The 21,616-nt window shown below is 39.8% G+C and overlaps 3 protein-coding genes across 5 annotated transcripts; 2 read left to right on the forward strand and 1 right to left on the reverse strand.

The window, feature by feature from the left end:
* Nucleotides 1-95: 95 nt before the first annotated feature.
* On the reverse strand, nt 96-1,553 carry LOC105227813 (RNA-binding protein 7). The gene has a single exon (XM_011207341.3). It carries the CDS (start codon nt 1,445-1,447, stop codon nt 701-703), a length of 747 nt encoding a protein of 248 aa, XP_011205643.2. The 5' UTR covers nt 1,448-1,553; the 3' UTR covers nt 96-700.
* Nucleotides 1,554-1,849: 296 nt separating this feature from the next.
* Nucleotides 1,850-2,915, forward strand: LOC105227814 (uncharacterized). Of its 2 annotated transcripts, none has more exons than XM_011207342.4 (4): nt 1,850-2,002; nt 2,086-2,210; nt 2,264-2,370; nt 2,426-2,915. In XM_011207342.4, the coding sequence occupies exons 1-4, from the start codon at nt 1,954-1,956 to the stop codon at nt 2,808-2,810; spliced, it is 666 nt and encodes a 221-aa protein (XP_011205644.2). In that variant the 5' UTR covers nt 1,850-1,953; the 3' UTR covers nt 2,811-2,915. The 2 variants fall into 2 exon arrangements, with proteins under 2 accessions (XP_011205644.2, XP_011205645.2); XM_011207343.4 differs by having other exon boundaries at nt 2,429-2,915.
* Nucleotides 2,916-3,213: 298 nt separating this feature from the next.
* On the forward strand, nt 3,214-9,912 carry LOC105227816 (nipped-B protein). Of its 2 annotated transcripts, none has more exons than XM_049461111.1 (3): nt 3,214-3,286; nt 3,338-7,855; nt 7,921-9,912. In XM_049461111.1, the coding sequence occupies exons 2-3, from the start codon at nt 3,587-3,589 to the stop codon at nt 9,772-9,774; spliced, it is 6,123 nt and encodes a 2,040-aa protein (XP_049317068.1). In that variant the 5' UTR covers nt 3,214-3,286; nt 3,338-3,586; the 3' UTR covers nt 9,775-9,912. The 2 variants fall into 2 exon arrangements, with proteins under 2 accessions (XP_049317068.1, XP_049317097.1); XM_049461140.1 differs by lacking the exon at nt 3,214-3,286 and having other exon boundaries at nt 3,293-4,639; nt 4,763-7,855.
* The last annotated feature ends 11,704 nt before the right edge of the window (nt 9,913-21,616 follow it).

Raw genomic sequence — 21,616 nt, forward strand, 5'->3', positions numbered from 1 at the left:
AAACGCTAGTCAATTTAGACATGTCCGTCTGTCTATGTAAAGCGGAAGGTGCAATCGTTGTTAAAATTTTTTCTTCATATTTTTTAGGTTATATTTGTATATAAATCGAGTATGTAAGTAGACACTATGCGCGTCATTATTTATTAAAATACATTTAATATCAAGCAACGAATGTAAATTATAAATTCATTCTTAAACGAATAAAGCAATTTTAGAATGTTATACACAATATTATTTAAAATAAAATAATCCGTTGTTTCAATACAATATTTGAGAGGTTCGAGACAATATATCATAATCTAATATTTATTAAAGAATTGAAGGGCTAAGCCTAAGTCAGTTAATTTATACAATTTTGTACTCATTTTGTATAGGCATCTAATTACATTTTCATTATTAGTGCCCTTTTAGTTTTTTTAAACAATCTGTTGGTCATAGGAAACCAAAGAATAGATTTTTATATATTTACAGATTGCATTTTTTATACAGACTTACAATTTACTTATTGACTACCTTAAACTACAAAATTACGTTTACGCTAATATTTAGCCGGGTCACTATTAAAATTTACTTGAAGAATTTTACTGTTTTCCTATTGCAAATTTTGATGTTGAAAAGTACGAGCAATACTCTTCATTCAATGCCTTTATTTTGCATAAAGTATATTGATGTAAAACGCCTTCAAATCCTGTTCCAACTGTTACCTACGTTTACGATTGCTTTCGTCGCGTTCACGGCGATCATCACGTCTGTAAGGATGCGAGCGAGAATGTTTATTTGAATGATTGGTGACCCAGTCTCGGTCAACATCTCTATCACGCTCTCGGTCTCTATTTCCTCTTTCCCGACTACTACTATGTGTACTGGGCGAATCGGGCGAATTTATACGAAACGGATTAGATGATTGAGGCGAGGTTGGAAGATCATTCATAGCTGGATCATAGAAACTTGGATAACTTGTGCTGCGTAGCATACTATTATCACCCGGCCGATGCGTGTAGCGCTCACAATCATTGGGAAACGAACGACGCTTATTTGACGCATTTGTATCACCTTGCGGTTTAATTGTTAACATTTTGCGGAAAAGCATTAAGCCAGCAAATAATTGCACAGCATAAATTGGCGTGCAGCGATGTGAGTACACAACAAAACCAAAGCCGCGTGTACGACCGCCATTGTCCTTGGGCAGACGTACAGACTCTAGAGGACCAGCTTGTAGAAAAACTTCATAGAGTAAATCTTCTGAAACTCGATCATCTAAATTGCCAACAAAGAGCGTACGTAACTTTTCATCATCTTCATCGTCTGTGTCTGCGGCCGTATCATCATAAGCTGGCGAACCTAAGTGCGGCGGCCGTTGATTTAGCGAGTAGCTTGGCGGTGCTGACATTGCATAAAGCAATTGATTCGCCATTTGGATTGCTGCTATTTGCTGAGCTTGCCACATTCTGTACACTTTTGTAAATTTATTAAGCGAAAAGTTTAAATATATTAGAAAGTTAAAATTTAAGCATTGAATAGTAGAGTTGTTTTGTCAATTGTCAAATTAATGTTATGAATTCAGCAGAACTATCGACAACACTATCGTTATCGATTGCTGTAGAATGTTTGATACTAGGTTTGAATCACAGCTATATCCAAATACAACCCTGATAATATATTTGCATTTAATACATAAAATGGATAATTATTAATAGATTATATATAAAAAAGAAAAATAAATTTTATTTTTAATTATTGATCCTCTTTTTAAGTTATTATTTTATCAATTTTACACAACTATTGTAATGTTCATGTTTTAACTCCTTGTATAGCTTGCATTTTGTGTAAATTTGCTCTATTTTATTTGTTGTTGTTTGTATACATTAAGTTTTAAAGTAGAATTAAAAACAGTTAGTCGACTCGTTATTTGTGAGAAAACTTTTACGCACATTTTTAAAACATTTGCCTAAAATGGAACTTAGAAATGCTAAACAAAAGGATTACAAATCAAAGCTTATGAGTAAGTTTATTGTATAAAAAAAGTAAACATCTTTAAGATACAACAAAATTTATCGTTTCTTTACCATTGCCGTTCTACGCAAGATTTAGGGCTTTATGAAGAAGGAATGAAACTGGAAGAGATGCGGCAAGTGATGCAAGTACTGGAGGAATCTGAATTAGAATGCGAAACAATTTTCTTTCAAAACGATCTGGAGCGTGCTCTGAAAGTATAAGAAATTTTTGCAATCCCAAATGATTCCTAACTTGTATTTTTATTTAGGAAAGTGAGCTGGACTTTGACCAGATGTACTGTGATGTGCACTCATCCACATTAATCAAACCCGATCATAACAGGAATTTTAATATTGTGAGACTATTACCACAGTGGTATGAAATGCCCCTTTAAATTCTTTGAGTTAGAGAAAAAATAACTATATTTTAGTAGCCCCAACACCCCGGTGAAATATATTCCGAACTCTGACGCTTTACCTTTCGACAGTCCTGAAATAGCGTCCGAAAAAATTGCTGTAAAAGCCATAGTGCATCATGAGCTAAACTATAGCCCTATGAAAGTGAAACATGAGTTTGGAAAGCCATTACCGCAGGACTTCAAGTTTCCGTCCAAAACATTTAACCAAGATAATAACACCTTGAAAAAGAAAATGGAGGAGAAAAATGAAAATTCGGATGTCCATATGATTAAGCGCTCGCGGTTGCTAACTTCGTCTCCTGAAATACATAGGAATAGTGAAGAAAGTCATTCTCAGTGTGACTCTGACGAACTTGGTCCAATCACAGATGATAGTCATTCTGACCCATCGTTTTGAGTGCTTGTTTGTAATTAGAGGTTGTAAATTGCTTTGTGTGGTCAAAAAGTTAAATATTTGTTGTTATCATTAGTATTGAAAATAAATTCGTTAATTATTTTGTTATTCGAGATTTTTTAATTAAAATACTTAGCGCAATCTTTTTAAGAAAATGAGTGGAGTAGAAAAACTCACAAACTTTCAAGTAAATTGTAAATAAAAATGCAAGATACTTGAAATGACTGATTTTACTGTATATAATGAAAAGGTTTCAATGAAAAAAGTACAAATAGTATCGCGTTTATATCTAAATAACTACTTGTATATGAATCAAACATTTGCAGTACATGAGTCACCCTGCATTATCACTTAATATTTGCACTTTCTATTGCAGTTGGCAACTTAAAGCGATGCCATTCGTGCGGTTGGCAATGCGGTTGTAAATGTCATTTCATTTCCAGTTTTCTTGTGTCAGCTATTTTGTGTCAGCAAAAGAGGTAAAAATCCAATATTTTGTGTGAATTATCTAAATGGTGACTTTTTTTTAGGATTTAATGATCACATCCTCAAGTTATGTTTAATTATAAAATAGCGCCAAACTATAGCGCAAATCAGCTGCCCTACGAGACAACTTAATATTTGGCGCTGCACAACGCTGCGCATCTAACGAATGTACACAATTGTGGGGTATCTAAGTCTACTGGAAGAAAGCTGCGACTGATTTTTGAGATAAATAAAGATATTCTCGTGAAATAGTGTTCTGTGCTAAGGGCTTTTTGCAAGTTTTAGAAAATAATATGACTGACCCCGATATTCCCAGTGTTCCAGTAACAACTTTGGCTTGTTTGACAAGTTTGTCAGATTTACTTAGTGAACTTCCAGTACCAGACACATTGGCAAGTGTCACTTCATTAAATAAATCCTTGCTATTTCACACGTTGGTTGCTAAAGAATCCAACAATTTGTTATCAGTGCGTGATGATAATTTAGTAAAACAGCTGGTGCATGCTATCGAACAGACGAACTCTGAAATAATAGAACTAAAATCACAGTATGCAATTGAGCAATTTGGCACTAATATAAATACGTATCCAGAACTACTACAGGGTATATACAGCTACAACCCTACCGTGTTTAATGCTAATAATGGCAAATTGAATCAGAAAAATAAACAACAAACTCATCAGCAACAACAAGAACAGTGGTACAATGTTGTTCACGGGCAAAGAAGTGGCGTTTCAACGCAACAGTCTGATGACCTGCAACGGATTGAACAACAAACGACCCTGGATTCAAATAATCCTGCTATATCAAAGAACTTGAATAGTGGCAGTTTTCCAACAATGGAAATGACTTCCATTCAAAACAATAATTTCGATGTGCATACTCCGAGAAAACGGAAAAATCAAAATCTAACAGAACAAAAGCCCACCCTTCCGGTAGAAGAACAAAAGGCTGCTTTTGAAAGTACAGCATCTTTCCCAAACACGGGTTCCTTGCCAGCAACGATTAATCCACAAATTTCTAATAATATAACAACTGTAAATGAACAAAACTTAACTGCAACTATACCAATAGCCGGGACAGAAAATTATCAAACTGCAAACTTTACTCAAATGCCAGATAGTAAATGCACAATTACAACTGGTGTGTTAAACGCACAGCCGCCGGTAAATAATGGATATACCCAACACAGTTTCAACGCACAAGCCTTAGCAACTCCATATTCAAGCGACTTGAACACTAACCAGGGGTCTACGCTGAAGCCCATAAAGAGTGAAACCGGATGTGAGGCCGGGAAGACCAATGCAGATTCTGTTAGTAAATCGTCTGAGGTAGCTAACGTTAGGGTATGTATAAATAGACTTAAGGAAAAAGACGCATCTCTCATGCAAGAAAGCATAAAAAAATTTGTAAAGAAATCACCAGAGTCTGCACGAAAATTCGGTTTGATAACTCCACCTGAATTGCAGACTCCAAAGCAAGAAGTAGAAGTAGAAAAGATGGAAACCACGACAACAACGGCGACTGCATCTGTACCACCCACTGTACCACCAACAACTGTGTTACCTGCTCGAAATGCGAAACAATTAACCAAAGCAGCAGAGAATGATGACGCATTTAACTTGATGAAGACAAATGAAAAACCACTAGCTGTCAAGCGAAAACTTCCTCCTTCAGTTGATGAAGTGCCGCCTGAACAGATACACTCACAACCGAAACTACGTTGCGTCGAACGCATTGTCTCAACACCGTCTTCGAAGTGTTCAAAAGACGAAATTTTACGATCACAAACGTATCAGCAATTTATGCGCAATTTGGAGCAAATCATTGAGACGCTGGACGACACAGAAGTTCCAAATTTCGATACCGACGATGTGGACGAGAACATTGAATGTATATCGTCCCGTATGCTTAACATAATGAGCAACGACATCGCCAAATTGAAAGCCAAGTATGTTTTGGATGTTATACCGAAAAATAAATTGGCTCTTTTGGTCAATTACGCTATGCGAAATGTGTATTTGGCGAAAAATTATTCTGCTGGCCCAGACGATGAAGACGACATTGTGGATGACGAAATAATGGAAAAGATTTTAAACGGAATCGAAGCTTGTCTACTGATTTGCAATATTTATTGCACCTCAAAGGATATTAAGTTTTTGCAAGAAGATCACATTTCGCTTATTATCAAATTCATGCATTTCCAATTTCGCGAGACAATCTTTCCATCATATGACCCCGTCTACACAGTTAAAAGTATGAAAAAGACAGATAACCGTAAAAAATCGAAAATCTATCAAAATTACAATCGCAGTCTGCAATTGCTATACTCAAAGGCCACAGAGCTAATGAAAGTGTTCGTGACGCTTTTCGACAAATATATATTCGTCGATACCATCATACTACCACTATCGACCCTATCTATCGAACCATTCTTTGTGGACAATATCGAAACTCTGCAATTTGTATGTTTGGAATTGGTCACGACGCTCTTTCGCAAAGAGGAATACGTAAAAATACGCAGCAGTATACTTGGTGATATACTGACCTCCATCGATCGTTTGCCGTCTTCGAAGAAAAATCTACGCCCATTCAAACTAATCAACAATAGTGGGAACATCCAAATGGTGACCGCATTGGTGCTACAGCTCATTCAATGTGTTACGATTTTACCCGATGTCATGAATAGCAATTCGCAGAATAAACGTAAGTCCTTGCCGCAATACGGCGATATGGCAAATCAAGCGGCCGGCTTTTCCACACAAACCGACAGACAAAATATCGATGTGATTGTGTTGAAAAAATACGAAATCGCCATAAGTATAGGTGGAAATTTCCTAACGACATTTTTAAATAAATGCAAATCTCGGTCGAATGAAACCGATTTCCGTCCAATCTTCGAGAATTTCATCTACGATCTCCTGGCCACCGTAAACAAACCGGAATGGCCATCATCCGAATTATTGCTTTCACTGTTAGGCACGATGCTTGTGCGCTATGTCTCCGACAAGTCTATAGAACAGAGCATACGCTTGGTTTCATTGGATTACTTGGGCATTGTGGCGGCACGTTTACGCAAGGATGCCGTTGACTCACGCTACAAAGTGAACGTCATAGACTCGATGATCCGTTATATTAAAGTGGAACAGGAGAAGGAGGGTGATTTGCCATCCAGCAATAATAAGGTCGAATTAAAGGAGGACGAGCGTGTGGAATTTCTGCAGAAAATACTGCTGGACTTTTTAGCCGCCAATGCACACGTGGACAATCCCATTTGGGATTATGCCCGGCACTTTTATTTGACACAATGGTATCGTGATATAATTTATCAGCGCCGCAACATCAACGAGAGCGCCAAGCGGGATACAACGCGAAAGAAGAGTACGCGTAAAAGACGCACAGAAGCCGATCTCTCCGGCAGTGATAGCAACGACGACAGCGGCGATGATATGAATTTCGAGAATGTCGATAGTCGTGTAGGTGGCGATTGCACTATGGCCGATCAAGAATTGAATATGGAACGTTTCAATTTGCTTGATAAACGCAAGCAATGCTTATTGAACAATATAAATCCGTACTCCACGCTGGGCGATTCCAATCATGCACAACACATAAAAACCTATATCGATTACAACAATGCACATTTAATAGCGCAATATTTGGCCAGCAAACGGCCATTTAGCAAATCATTCGATGGCTATCTCAAGAAAATTATATTGGTTGTAAATGAGCCGTCGATCGCCATTCGAACGCGTGCGATGAAATGCTTAGCGAATATAGTCGAGGTCGATCCGATGGTACTGCGGCGCAAGGACATGCAAATGGGCGTGAATCAAAAGTTCTTGGATGCCGCCATATCGGTGCGTGAGGCGGCCGTCGATTTGGTTGGTAAATTCGTACTGAGCAACGAAGAGCTGATTGATCAGTATTATGATATGCTGTCGACTAGAATTCTAGATACGGGCGTATCGGTGCGCAAGCGTGTCATAAAAATACTACGCGACATCTGCATAGAGTATCCGACGTTTCAGAAAATTCCAGAAATATGCGTGAAAATGATACGACGCGTCAACGATGAGGAGGGCATACAAAAGCTGGTGACGGAGGTCTTTATGAAAATGTGGTTTACGCCGTTACATAAAAACGACAAGGACGGCATACATTTGAAGATCAATCAGATCATCGATGTGGTGAATATCGCACACGACACGGGCACGGCTTGGTTGGAGGGACTCTTGAACAGCATTTTCCAGCCCAAGGAGAGCGCAACCAAAGGCGATGACAGCATGAAAGACACATTGCAGAAGAAAACCGAGCCACCGGCTGATATTTTGCTGTCGTGTCAGCAGCTGGCCGATGGTTTGGTGGGGCGTCTGATCGAACTGGAGGACACGGACAACACACGCATGCTGGGCTGCATCACCACACTGCATTTATTGGCGAAGGTGCGTCCGCAGCTGCTGGTGCAGCACGCAATTACTATCGAGCCTTATTTGAATATCAAGTGTCACCCAACAACAGCACCGAAATTCATTTGCGCCGTCGCTGACATACTGGAAAAGGTAAATATAACATATTTCAGCGCCGCCTTGCTTTGTTTAACTGTTTAATTTTTTTTTTTTTGCAGGTCGTACCGCTGGTTAATAACGCGAGTGAGTCGTTTTTAGCTTCGCTCGAAGAGCATTTGATGCTGTTGGTTGTGTCGCTAAATCAGGCGGTCGTAAAGAGCTGCGTGTCGTGCTTGGGTGCGATCGTCAACAAAATAACGAATAACTATGCTTTGATAAGAGATTGCTTTCAGAAGTTTTATCGCATTTTAGATCAAACCCGTAGTCAAATATTGCAAAATCGTCAGATTAATAATTTAAGTGCAGCTATACGCCGCAGCCTCTTCACCATCGGCATACTGATGCGTTATTTCGATTTCAAATCGAAAGAGGTTGTGGGCGCGACAAACGGCCTATCGCCGACCATATGCAATGATGTGTTCGAGTGTCTGATGTTCTTTGCGCAATATCAAAATCCGGACATACGCAAAGAGGCGCTCATCGCGTTGGGCTCATTCTGTGTGATGAACGATTACTATCTGACCAACACGAAGTTGAAGCGTTATTACTGCGATATGCTGCTGTCGGAGACGAGCGATGCTTGCTTCAAAATCATTTGCTTGCGTAACATTTGGATATATCTGACTGAGTCGGAGATGAATATGTTCAACAAGGAGAAGGATTGGGATAAGCAGTCGAAAACGGAGGATTTGAAGGAAATGAACGACGTGTCGTCAGGCATGTCGAGTCGCATCATACAACTGTATCTGCAAGAAATATTCGAATGTTTCCTAAACCTGGATGAAAATGTGCGTTTGTGGGCCGTCAAAGTCATACAGATTGTGCTGCGACAGGGCCTCGTGCATCCTGTGAAGACTGTGCCATATCTTATATGCTTGAGCACGGATTCGCGTGTCGAGTCTGCGCACAGAGCCGATGCCTTGCTCAAGGACATCGATAAGATGTACAACGGGTTTGTGAATATGAAGGCACAGTTAGGCTTGCAGTTTAGCTTCCGTTTACAGGGCATTTTGCAGCAGAACAACAAGGGTAAGGGCGCTAATAAAGTCATACGTGGCTATGTTAAACGGCAGATGGACACCATGCCCACGGCGCTAAATGACTTCTTGTACACGCTTTTGCGTCCGATAAAAACGCAAAGGCGTGCGCTGGTTCAAACGATTGTCAAGCAATTTGACGATCAGAAAACTTCGCTACAGCAAATGCTGTATATAGCGGACAACTTGGCTTACTTTCCCTATGTGGTGCAGGATGAGCCGCTTTATTTAATACATCAAGTCGATTTACTCATATCCATTGTTGGTACTAATTTGCTCACAACATTTAAGGAAAATCTTAAACCTAGCGTTAATGTAGGCGATGTTTTAGAAGATGACGACGATGAAGATGATCCCGACATATTGTTCAAGCGTTTGCCGGATAATGCATTCGAAATGCAAAAGTGCATAATGTCGGCGCAGGCGTGTATGTTGTTGTTAATATTGAAGGATCATCTAAAAAATATGTATAGTTTAACAGATGGTAAAATATCGCGGTACTCACCATCTGAACCGAAGTTATACGAGAAGGCGGTAGTTCGTAAAACTGTAACAGATTTTAATCCTAAAACAACAATAGATATTATTAAGAAACAACAGGAGTCGAAGTTAGCTTCCAATGTTGCAATTGGCCAAACCAGTTTGAATAATGACGAACGTATGGATTTGGTTATAAAATATTTAGATTTTAAAAAGTTAATGCTTAAACTGGATCCCGACGATGAGGATTCCGATGACGAGGGTCGCAATAAATCGAAATTAAACTCAACAGCTAACACATCACTGCTGAACTCGAGTTCGGCGAGCGCAAATAAGTCCACAGATGACAGCTGTTTAGATGGGGATAAATCAATGAAGCAGGAGAATTTGACTTAATTAAGTTTTGTGACTATTGTAAGATGATGATGAGTAATATAATGAAAATATATATATATAATCATGTACAAACATACTTTCATAAATAAACACAAAAAAATTCACACAAATTTACGCGTTAAGCTTGTGCAAACCTAACGGGCGTTTCAACAATCAAATTACTTGCATACCCAAAGGGGAGTTAACTGTAAGAAAAACGAAGGAGAAGGAGTGTGCTCTCTTTGATTACTTTTTATTATAAAATTAATTCTATTATAGAAATAACAAGCAAACGTTGTGGGATTCCGCGCGTAAACATTTTTTTTCACCCAAAAATCAATCAAGTTTATATAAAGTCAAGAATCTAAGTAAAGCATATAGCGCAAACGTGTAACAGAAATCGGTTTAATGCTCGTCGGAAATCCCAAATCACGAATTAGAGAAAATTTAGAAAAATTTAACACAGGTAAGGTTAACTCTGTTACGTTATTAACAATTCTTGGTTGATGCAGAATAACAGCGGATGACTACTTACCGTTGCAAATAGTGTTGGATTGCTGAAATTACAACTCTTGACGAGAAAAAATTCATATAACGGAAACTCTAAAAATTCACTGTGTACATAATTGTCTACTAGGCCCATGCAGAAGTCTTTGAAAACGGTAAAAGGGGATGGAAAATCATATTTTGTTGAAAACTGTTTGTAAAAATGTATAAAACAAGAAAAAAAAAACAAGAAAGAAAAACCGTTAATACCCTTCACAGACACAAAAGAGTCCTTACAAAAACTTTGATCGGTCAGTTTGTATGAAAGATGTATGTTAAGTGGTCCGATATCGATTGTTCTGACAAAAGAGCAGCTATTTGAGAAAAGTATGGGTGCAAAATTTTAGATCGACATCTCAAAAACGAACGGCTGGTCAGTTGTCTCCGAGCACCTAGAAAGTCAGGACAACATTTTCGTGCACGGCGTTTTTCTGTGGAAGTCTCCAAGAAACTTAAATGAAGGCTCAGTTGGGTCCGACAAGACATCACAGCCGATTGGAAGTTTAACCACGACAACGCACCGGCTCACACCGCCTTTCTTGTGAACAGTTACCTAACCAATGTCGGCATCCAAACGCTTCCGCAGCCGCCCTACAGCCCAGATGCGGCTCGGACTCTTTTTTTTGTTTTCTTGCCCGAAAAGAAGACGACAGAGGGGAACCAAGCAGCATGCAGCTCGGATCTCAAGGCTATTCCAGGGAATGCCTATCGTGACGCCTTCAATGCTTGGAAATAGCGCTGGCAGCACTGCATCGACGCAGAAGGAATCTATTTTTAAAGTTCCTTAAGAATTGTAACGATTGGTTCAATACATTTTTTTTAATCGATTTAATTCTATAACTTTCTGTACTAACCCTGCATGTCTTTGACGCATTCCACCTGATCACCCTGATCTGTCTATCAGCCCTTTCGGAAATTTCATTATATGCATATCGATTTTAGCGACTTGTACATATGCATATTTACGGATATGGTTCAGGGGAAGGACACTAGTATTTTGGTAATTTTTGTTTCCTGGAATTCCTTTTGGCCTGAATCCATCTTCTACCTACCTGCTTCTAAGGACATTCTCTGACGAAATACGATGTGACATTATTGTCTTATTTACCCTTTCGTTATTGAAGTTCGATCGTTTCCTCCGTTGTTACCTACCTCACCCATATATCTGACTTGAAACCTTCTCTCCCCGAAAAAGCAAGAAGATATGTAGTCTTTTTATCCATAAATTTTATGTTTATCGAGCTACGTCCGAAGGTCCTCGTGGAGAATTAACCTAAAACCGCCAATCTTGCATTTTCTTGCAAAGCTTTCCGCTGAAACTTCGATTGACAGAGAACAGCGGGTTGTTGTTGTAGCGGCAGAAAACATTCCTGAGGTAATTTCGAATCATGGTACCGAGTTGACAGTTTTAAGTCGGATAAAAATCCGGGTCCGTTCCGGTTACTTAGATCCGACTGTCGTGGAAACAGCGAACCGATGTAATCGCTTCAAGCGTTTTCTCTATCCAACCACCGTAAAGCAAGATTGGCTTGACTATCGCTATGAAACACTAATGCATGAATCATTTTCAAGGCAGTCGGGTCTAGGTAACCGGAACGGATCAGGATTTTATCTTGCCAAGGACCCTAAACAACTTTAGGAATGCCGCTACAACAACAATAGTCGATGCATGAAGGCCGATGTAGACCCCTGGCACCATTGATATCTTTTTTTCCCTCCTCAACATTGAGTTTCCACATGATTTTGATATCCAAAATTACACCCAGGTATTTACTTGGCATTCTTCTTAATTGTTAACTTAACCGCATTGAACCTCTGGAGTTACAATGTCGAGATTTTGTACCTCCTTATAAATGGTACCATATCCGTCTTATCGGGATTTACCTCTAGGTAAGTCGATTATGTCTCAAGTCATTGATTTTTGGATTTTGTATTTCTCCTACATTCTTGTGAGGCCAAAAGTCATATGAGAAGCTTCACAACGCTCCTTTATGTTAACTTTTAATTGTGGGAATCTCTAAATAAGCTCCTTTAGTGACTAAGAACCGTTATGTTGTACTCTTTTTTTGACGCAGTTGGTGCTGTCAAACATGCGGATATCCAAAATTAATTATACGACGAGAAGCTCGACCAAAGCGTGGAAAGCCTCACTTATTTATCTTCAAAAATATATCTATGTATATATATGTATGTAAGTATGTAAATATGTCTGTATATATGTAAACATATCAGATTGCAGTCAGGGATTACAATTGTAATAAAAATACAGCGCAATCTGAAAAATACCTTTAACGAGCGATAAAAATAGTATCGTAGAGCAACAATCAGAGATCCGTTATATCAATCGAATAACACCCATGACACCGCATTCCAACACAGCGTCATACAGCGCCACACAGAATAACACAGAGCAGTTTGCAGCGAGCAATACACTGTGTGCGTGTGTGGTATGCATGAGTGTGTATGGTATGCTATAAGCTGGCAGGTGCTGTAGGTGTTGAAGGCCAACGGCATCGTGTTCATTGATGTGGAATGAAAAATAGCAGAGAATCAAATAAAATTGCTGGCGACAAAACTGCTTTGCCGCAACGACTGCTCGGCTGCAGCTTTGCGTTGTCGTCGTCGTCGTATGGGCGGCCGACCAAAGCGCAGCCAACGCCGAGAACAAACGACAGCAGGTGGAGGTTAACGCAAATATGGGTGTTGGTTTAACGAACGGAAGTGCTGGCGCACATATAAAATTAAATCAAATGGGTATTTAAAAGGTTTAAATCGTGTTTTCCACGTGGACTGAAAATTGCCGCAAGCCGGGTCGAGCAATGATTAATACAAGCGATTGCGTTGTATGAGTACAAACAAGAGGCACAAGAGTGAAACGAGCAGCGGAGGAGGCGTGCGCACTGTGAAGCGATTTCGGCGCTGAAATTTACGTACGTTTTTGGAGAACAGTCGCATTTGAGGGTGTTGGCGGGGAGTTCGTGTTATTTCTTCACGCCGTACTTGACAGCATTAAAATTTGGTGTATGTTTGTATGTATGTCTGTAAGCACATATTTGGTGCAGTAAATTTCTGCTCAAATAAGTTCAAATGTGTAAACAACCGTGGGCGTTATTGCATTGCCGTTGCGACTTTGTGACGGTATTTATGAATTACAACGGTATATGTATTATAACTACTTATACATACCCTGTAGGAAAAACGTAATGTCACTGCTAGCATTTATATTCTTTGCTCCACATTCCTTCCTTTACTTATGTTTAACAACAACGCCGCTATCACTTCTTTTCTTCGCTATTTGCCGCTAATGGGAGATGCCAAGTGCAGCCAGCACTTTTCAACTGATCTTTGCGTCTGAGTGGAGTCTTCCTCTTCCTTTGCTTCCACCTTCGGCTACTGAATCTAATACTTTCAGAGCTGGAGTGTTCTCTTTGTTTTTACCAATTTTCAGTTCCTCATTATGTCCTATGTAGGCTAGGTTAGGTAAATAGGCTGATTTTTCATGAAACCACGAAAAATCCCACTTGGACAGCTGGAGTCACCTGTCCATTATGATGTCCAGAACCCCTAGGTATTGATCAAAAAGACTGCTATATATTTACAAAGGGCCAAGAGCCAGCCACAGAGTTATTCTGCCGGCTAATATCTACTCCATCCCATTCGCTGGGTTCGTAAAAAGTATGACCACCGTATTGCTTCAACTATGACTTTGGCTGGATTAAGAGGTCGATGCTAAGAGAGATCTCTTTTAGACAGCTTAGAACGCCGGTCCGTTGTGGTACTTAAACTTTTTTATAATAAACCATAAGATCCTTAGTAATCGACAAAGCGCTTTTAGACTATTATAAATTCATTGGGACGGCTACTGCCAGTTCCCACTATATCTTCTGGTTCACCGAAGGTAAGATTATCGAGATGTTTCAGTCTAAGTCTGGTAAAGGCCGAACAATGGAGAAGAAAGTGCCTGGATGTTTCCACTTCAGCCTACACCATACATTTGAACCCTAACGTCCGGTCAGATTTTAAGATTCTGACAGTCTCCAGTAAAAGATTTTACAATTACGACGATATGAATATTGCTCAGAGAAAGCAGTTTAGTAGATCTCTTGTGTTACGAGTATACTCGAGGCCAGAAGTATCTCGCAGTCCAGTGCGAGAATACCAGAAAAAATGGAGATTTAAGGGTGTCTCTTCTAGCTAGTTCATCGGTTTTGCAGATTCCAGCAAATCCGCTGTGACCAGACACCAAAACGAGATGCTTGATGCTAACTCTAGTCTGAGTGAATGAAGTGAATGCTCACCTCCCTGAAAGAGGCCGAAATTCGTTGTACCGTGATAGCAGTCACTACTGCCTGAAAATCCATAAAATAATCCGGTAGCCTAAAGCTAAGATTGGCGGGGAGCTCCGAACCAAAAATTCCCCTTCAACCTTTCCTCTTAGCTTCGACCTATCCTTGAAGAAACTCGCTGCGCCTCTTCTCCAGCGACTTCTCCCCATTCCCCCCACCCGCGTCGGTATGTGAGCAGAGAAAAAGTCGTAAGGAATAGCCTCTGTGACGCTGTGATTCAAGTTTTCAGGAATTCAGTAGAAGAAAGAGAGAATTCCAGCGGGCTCTTGTTCGGACCCCAGTCTCCCTGAGTGTTAAGTCGCTGGCATGCAGTATTTCCTAACACACCAATTGTGTATCTGTTCAATTTTGGCAGCACTGAAATGCATTGCAATTTCCAATTAGGTACCTTCATATGTATGCGCCCCTTACTCTCATTTCAAAGTATCAAAAACTTTAGTAGTCAATAGCTCGACCGAAGGATACGCTAATTTAGCGTTTAGCCCCAAAAAAATGGGGCAAAAGCAAGCAACTGTTACGCCCACTAAGCGATAGTGCAAATGAGTTCGCTAAATTTGAGGTTATTTCATAAATTAAAATAAAGTATAATGCCGCCAATTTAAATGCTCAATGCAGAGGCTAATGTTGCTGATTGTGGCGTGGAGAGCGGAGCGGTTGGACAGGAGCAGTGCACCATTGTGTCACAAAAATGTGCGCGCTCACATTAGATTTGAATTACGCACAAAGTTTTGCCATATTTTATCAATTATGTGCTTTGGACGCACTTGAGTGCACATTAAGCGAATGATTTCCTCGCTTTTGGCCACAAAGGTCACACGAAGCCGTAAGTGAACGAAAACCGAAAATCGTTGCAATGAAATGATTGTTGGATCGCGGCGGTTATAATATAGAATTGTCTAAAAAATGTTTTGAGGTGCTCCACTTTTTATAATAGGCTCTTCACGGGATTCTACCGATGTGGATTGGCTGACCTTTGGTTTTAGTTTGTGATCTGTGTTTTAGAGAGTGGTGTAAGGTTCATCAAACTGCTTTCTGTGTGGAAAAGCAAGGTCTTCAATAGATAGGTTCTTCACCGCATTTTTTCTGCCATTGATTTGCTGACCTTTCCTTTCTGTTTGTGGACTATATATTGAGGTTATTTGGGAATGTGTGTAAGATCCAACAAACTCTTTTAAACTGGAAAAGCACGGCCTTAAATAAATAGGCTCTTTACTTTACTTTTTTTCTACCAACTTTAGAACGCTCGACCTTTATTTAAAGTTTTAGTCTGTATTTTGAGAGAAGGTCTGTATTGGGAAAGAAGGTTTCAACTCACACTAAAAGAGGATGGATAGCGCAGGAGCAGGCTACTCGCTAGCGGAATATGGAACATCTGGACAGAAGTATCAAAAATGCCTAACGAACTGGTTGCAGGAATCTATTGCTGGGATCTTTTATAGACAGATCAAAAATGCCTAATTGAGTGGAAGTCAAAATCTATTGCTCGGTGTCGAATCTCAGACTACCTTTCAAGCTACCGAAGTACACAGTATCTTCTAGGCGGAAGTGTTTGCGGTCAGAAAAGTGACTGAGGTAGCTAACAATGAAGGAAACAGTATAAAGAAGATAAATACAAACGTCGATAGCCAAGCGGTAATTAAGGCACATCGATTAGCATCAGAGAATGTTCTTAGAAGTTGGGAAGCAGTAGATGTAGTGGCTGCCGAAAAGCACCTGCATGTATAATGGGTTCCAGGTCGCAAAGGAAATCTTTGAAACGAAAAAGCTGCTGAGATTGTCATCCATCTGGCTGCCGAAAAGCGGTTGCAAATATACTAGGTTCCAGTCCACCAAGGAAATCTTGGAAACGAAAAAAGTGATGAGATTGTCATCCGTCTGGATTCCGAAGCACTACATGAAATATGGATATCACTAAAAACGATATATAATTAAATTTTCGAAAGAACTGACAAATCAGGGAGAGATGGAATGTCTTACGGACATACAGGATCGCCGAGACTATGCGCAAGAAGACCGAAAGAAAACATGCCTGCTTTTTATTTACACGGTCTGGAAAGTACTGTAGGACGGTTGGTCTAATGGCTGGACGTATCACATGCAAGCCGAATGGGCCCAAGTATACGTAATGACAATACGCACAGAAAGTGCAGGGAGGTAAGCATGAGAGCTGGAACACCTCTTATTCTTCTATCCAGCATTACATGGAACATATCTTAGTTATATAGAAGCTTTAGAGTTCAAGAGTCTACGTTCCCACGTCGGGTCTACGTAACCGGAACGGACCCGGACACTTATCCGCCTAAGGACTATCAACTCGGCAGAATTCTGCCGCCACAACAACAACATGTACGACATGACAGCCAACCAATCCGTATCCAAAACGGGTATAAAATTTCCTTCCAAAATGTGATCGTTGAGGGTTCATATCCTCTCTCTCGTTCGGAGATGATTTGAATTGAAGAGTTGATCACTTGCTCTCTCTTAACTCCATCCAAAATCGTATAGCAAATAGAAGACGAAACGTTATCGTTCCTTCTTTAAATATTATTTATTATTTAATATTATTTACAAAAAAAAAAATACAAAACATTCACATCTTTTAAAGCCACTCACTTGCAACAACGCAAATCAGTTTGGAGTAGCAGGAAGAACTTTCCGAAAAAATACCTAACCAAAAATAGATGCAAACAAATTTAATTCAATGCCTGTCCACATGGAAATGGAATGGCGAAAACCGAAGTTTAAGTGCATTCGTAATTTTATTGTTGGTTAAAACTTTGCCAGTTTTGTGTGTGGTTGCACTTTGCCACCATGCCACTTTGCCAAAGTGTCATGTTCAACACCGACGCAACAATGCCGCAGAGTCTTGTAAAAAGACACAAACTAAATATCGAAAAAGATGGGCTATGCAACACACACACACATCCATGCACATCTGTATATAGATTGCGCCTGCGTCTGTGTGTGTGTGTGTGTGGGTGAAGAAATGAGTAAAACTTTTTGACCGCATTTAAACGGAAGTAAAGTGGTTAAATAGCGACAACGATGGGTTTTGCAACTGCAAATGGGCCACATTCATCACCACGATAATACAACTGTATGTGTGTATGTAAGAATGTTCATGCAAATGGAAAATGAAGAGACATGTTTTATATAAAAAGAAATTTATTTACTTCAAGTACTAGTTTTGTATGTTAATCCCTACTTATTGGTTGGTTTCTGGTGCTTTGAAGTGAATAGCTCAGGCGATAACCGCTAATTTCGACTTAAAAATACTGTCATCGAATTTACATTTTCTGGCAGTGGGATCCTAAGAGTGAGTCTGTGATGATGAAACGAAATTTCTAAATTCGCTTTTGTCTAGAAGTAGAAGCTTTTTGATCTGTGCACCCTCAGAACTGCCCCAAAATAACTTTCTATGTTGCTAGCGGTCCAAGACCTGAGGTGTTTCTCTAGGCTTCATTGCTTCAAATATTCGACTTAGAATTAGAGGTACGGAAATCTTTAATTGCCGCAGAATCCCACTTGGCACCATCTGTTATGTTCACAAGACTGAATTCTAGTTATTTAGTTTAAAGCTGTCTTCTGTAGATGGATTACTACAGGAGATGCATACTGCTCCTAATACTCGTATTTTCCGCCTCATAAATATACAAAAATCACGGTAGAATTACTCAATTCGGCTTCGAATTGCTCTAGCGAATAACTGCTTCGATTCGAGGGCTATGGATGTATAATGGAAGCAAGAGCGCCCACGCATTCAATGGAAAGACCAAGTGCATAGCGACCTTTTGGCATTTGGGATGTACAACTGGCGTGACTTTGGAAAGGATGGAGGTAACTGGTGAAGTTTTATGTTCTCGGCTTAGACCGACCCATGGTTATAGGGCCAAAGAAGAAGAAGAAGAACATGCATTTTAAGATTGCTTTGAAATTTGTAACAAACGGAATGAAACGTCGAAGACTCTGTAAAATATACTTGTATATATGTATAAATGATCAGTTTGACGAATTGAGTCTTCACGATATTTTGCATGTTGCATATTTTGAAACTCAGTGTGGGTTATTGCCTAAGGCAATCTTGCAATCTTCGAAGAAATTATACAGATCGAATCACTATAGCATATAGTTGACATACAAACTGACCGATAAAAAGCCATTTCTTGACAGCATTTCGCATAGATTGATAGATCCAAGGCAACCGTAAAATATATGAAAAAATGGTTGAGATCGGATCATTATAGAATAGCTTAGGTTAAGTTAAACTGGTAGGCCAACTCATAGGCCCGTGTTGGGCCTTTGCGATATCAGATGAAGTTCAGTTGCTAGGTCTATGAGTAGTAGTTATCCTTAGGATGCCTGCGCTTGACGCTAAATTTAACAGACTCTGTGGCCTCACTACCGTTATCATACCGTGTGGAGCCCAGATGCTTACAGCGTAGTCTTGTCAATGAGGTGCCTTGCTCTAAACATTTCCAGCAGTCTTCTGGATTTTTTAGCTCTATTTTTCGGGCGTATATCAGCACCCAACAGTGAACAGTAGGTATACTGATAATGTTCTTACAGTCTCTTCTATCAAGTGCCAATAAGGATTGCGATCTACCGATTTGCCCATGACTATTGCAGTTTTGCACCAAGTCAGCTCATTTCCATCCGGTTTTGATTTTTTTTGTACATGGTTCTGAGGTCCAGATCACCGTATAAACAATGCACTCTTAGCAATCTCGTCCGTTATTTAATTGCCATCGATGGCTTTGTGGCCTGGTGCCCAGTAGAAGTGAAGTTGCTTGCTTTTGGCTACTCTTTCCACTGCTGCCCTGCGATACGACGTCACTGCCTTCATTGCTGCTTGGGTGTCTACATAGATGTTAACTCTGCAATTGTTTGCAGGTGCATTAGAGGCCAGCGGCCGCGGCTTTCGCTATAGCAAAGACTTCAGCCTGAAATATACGGCAGTGGACCGGCAACTTAAAAGGATGAATTATGCCTAACTCTGCACAGTATATTCCCGCACCAACTCCATCGTTCATCCATATTAATGTTTAGAGTGTTGCGCGTACCACACACCAACCATCTTTTTCTTTGTTTATTTAGATCCCTTTAAGTTGAAAAGTGGGATCAATGTGGTCTTTACCAAACTGCTATTACCTACTGAGCTGTGCCCGAAGGTTCTATATGTAAATTCTCCTGCAGCCAGTAGTCGTCCTGCCGATTTTGAGGTCCTTAGGTTGCAGGTTTAGTACCAATTCAAGAGCCGCCGTTGGAGTTGCTCTTAAAGCTCCCGTTATGCACAGCGTAGAGAGCCTCTGAACCCTTTCCTTTCTTTTTAGCTGTTTCTTGTATTGAGTCACTTTTTTACTTGGCTATAGTCCAGTCCATATCATTAAGCTATTTGCTCTTAATCTAAATATACTCATCGCCATAAAAATGCTCATACTTCTACAATTTCCAACCAACCAAAAGCAAATGTATATTATTATGATTTTTTTCTCTGTTTATCAAAAACCCTTTTATCACAGCAAAAAAAAATATTCTCCAAAGCCGCTTTGTGCCATTTAATGCAGAAGCATTTACTTTTGCCGAATTCAATGCACTTGAATTTACATATTATAATCCCGTGTTCTATCATAAAGCGCTCAAGCCACTTATTACGGCATGACCCCGCCCCAGCCCAGTTCAAAAAGGGCTTATGAATAGCTGCTGCGACCTGTAAAAACTTTTGAGAGCCACTCGCAATAAACGCTGTGCACGTCGCCATTCAAAATGTTTGCAAAAGTAGAAAATAAAAAGGAAAATTCAAAATGAAAATGAAAAAAGTTCCGAAAACGTAAATGCAAATGCAAATTATAGTGTATGAAATTATTTAGTGAACGGTTTAAAAACGAAATTGAAGTAGAAATTCTCCAGCAGCAAAGTAAAAAAAAGCACACACAAAAAACAAATTGCGGCCAATAAGAAACAAAATAACAGTAAAAAAAGTTGCAGCGACATTGTAAAAAGTTGATAAACGCAAAGCGAAGCAGGAAGTTAAGTTCAGCGCATGTCAAACTGCCACTTAAAGTCATTGCTGTGCGATGCTTGGAGATGCCAGCAAAAAGTTGAGGCAAATAACAAGAAAAACAACAGCGTTTACAACAACAAAGAACAGCTTGTTTGCCGCTTACCCTTTGCCAAGCGAATTTTTTGCATTTCTCTCTTTGTTGCCATACTTCTTTTGCTTTTGTTTTTGTTCTTTTTGCCTCTGCTGTTGTTCTTGTTATTCTGCTTGCTCTGTCTATTGTTTTACGCTGCGTTTTCTGCGCGCTTTCCATTCGGTTACTTGCAACCATATTTTTATAGTTTTGCATATAATTTCATTTAACTTTTCAATTGCAACTGCAACAATTTCGTAATGCTGCCTTTTTTCATTAAAGTTCGCCTTCACATTCGCCGTTCCTACAGCAGTATCCTGTGCAGCTGCATCGAGGAGTTTTTTGTGTTTTGCGTTTTACGCTTTGCAACGTCGCTAAACGGTACAGTGTGTCCTAATAGTAATGACCATCTAACGGTAGTTTTTTGGTATATATAGTAATTGACTCTTATGTCTCCAAAAAATTCTTAGCTTGCTTAGCTTTCTAGCTATACGACGTGACCGAAGGACTAATTCATTTTATAAGAAATTGTTTCACGATTCTCAATATCTGACGATGATCAACCGATGGATATAGATCCAGTAAGGTTTGTGGCTCCTGTGATTGACGTCGGGCAGAGGCTTAATCGTAACGTCCTTCGGTTCTTTCCAATGATGTTGAGTGGTCCTGTACAGCACTTCTCAGACGAGTTGATAGAGGCCGCATGTGTACTATGACTAAGAGCTGCCTCCACCGAATCAAGGGTGTAATGCGACTCCCGTACACATCGGATGATTTGCAGTGAGGAGGTAAATTCGGCTGTGTTCTAACAGAGCCTTCTCAACAGCAGATCTCCACGGG

The sequence above is a fragment of the Bactrocera dorsalis genome, chromosome 1 (genome assembly GCF_023373825.1).
Source record: "Bactrocera dorsalis isolate Fly_Bdor chromosome 1, ASM2337382v1, whole genome shotgun sequence".
Lineage (NCBI taxonomy): Eukaryota > Metazoa > Arthropoda > Insecta > Diptera > Tephritidae > Bactrocera > Bactrocera dorsalis.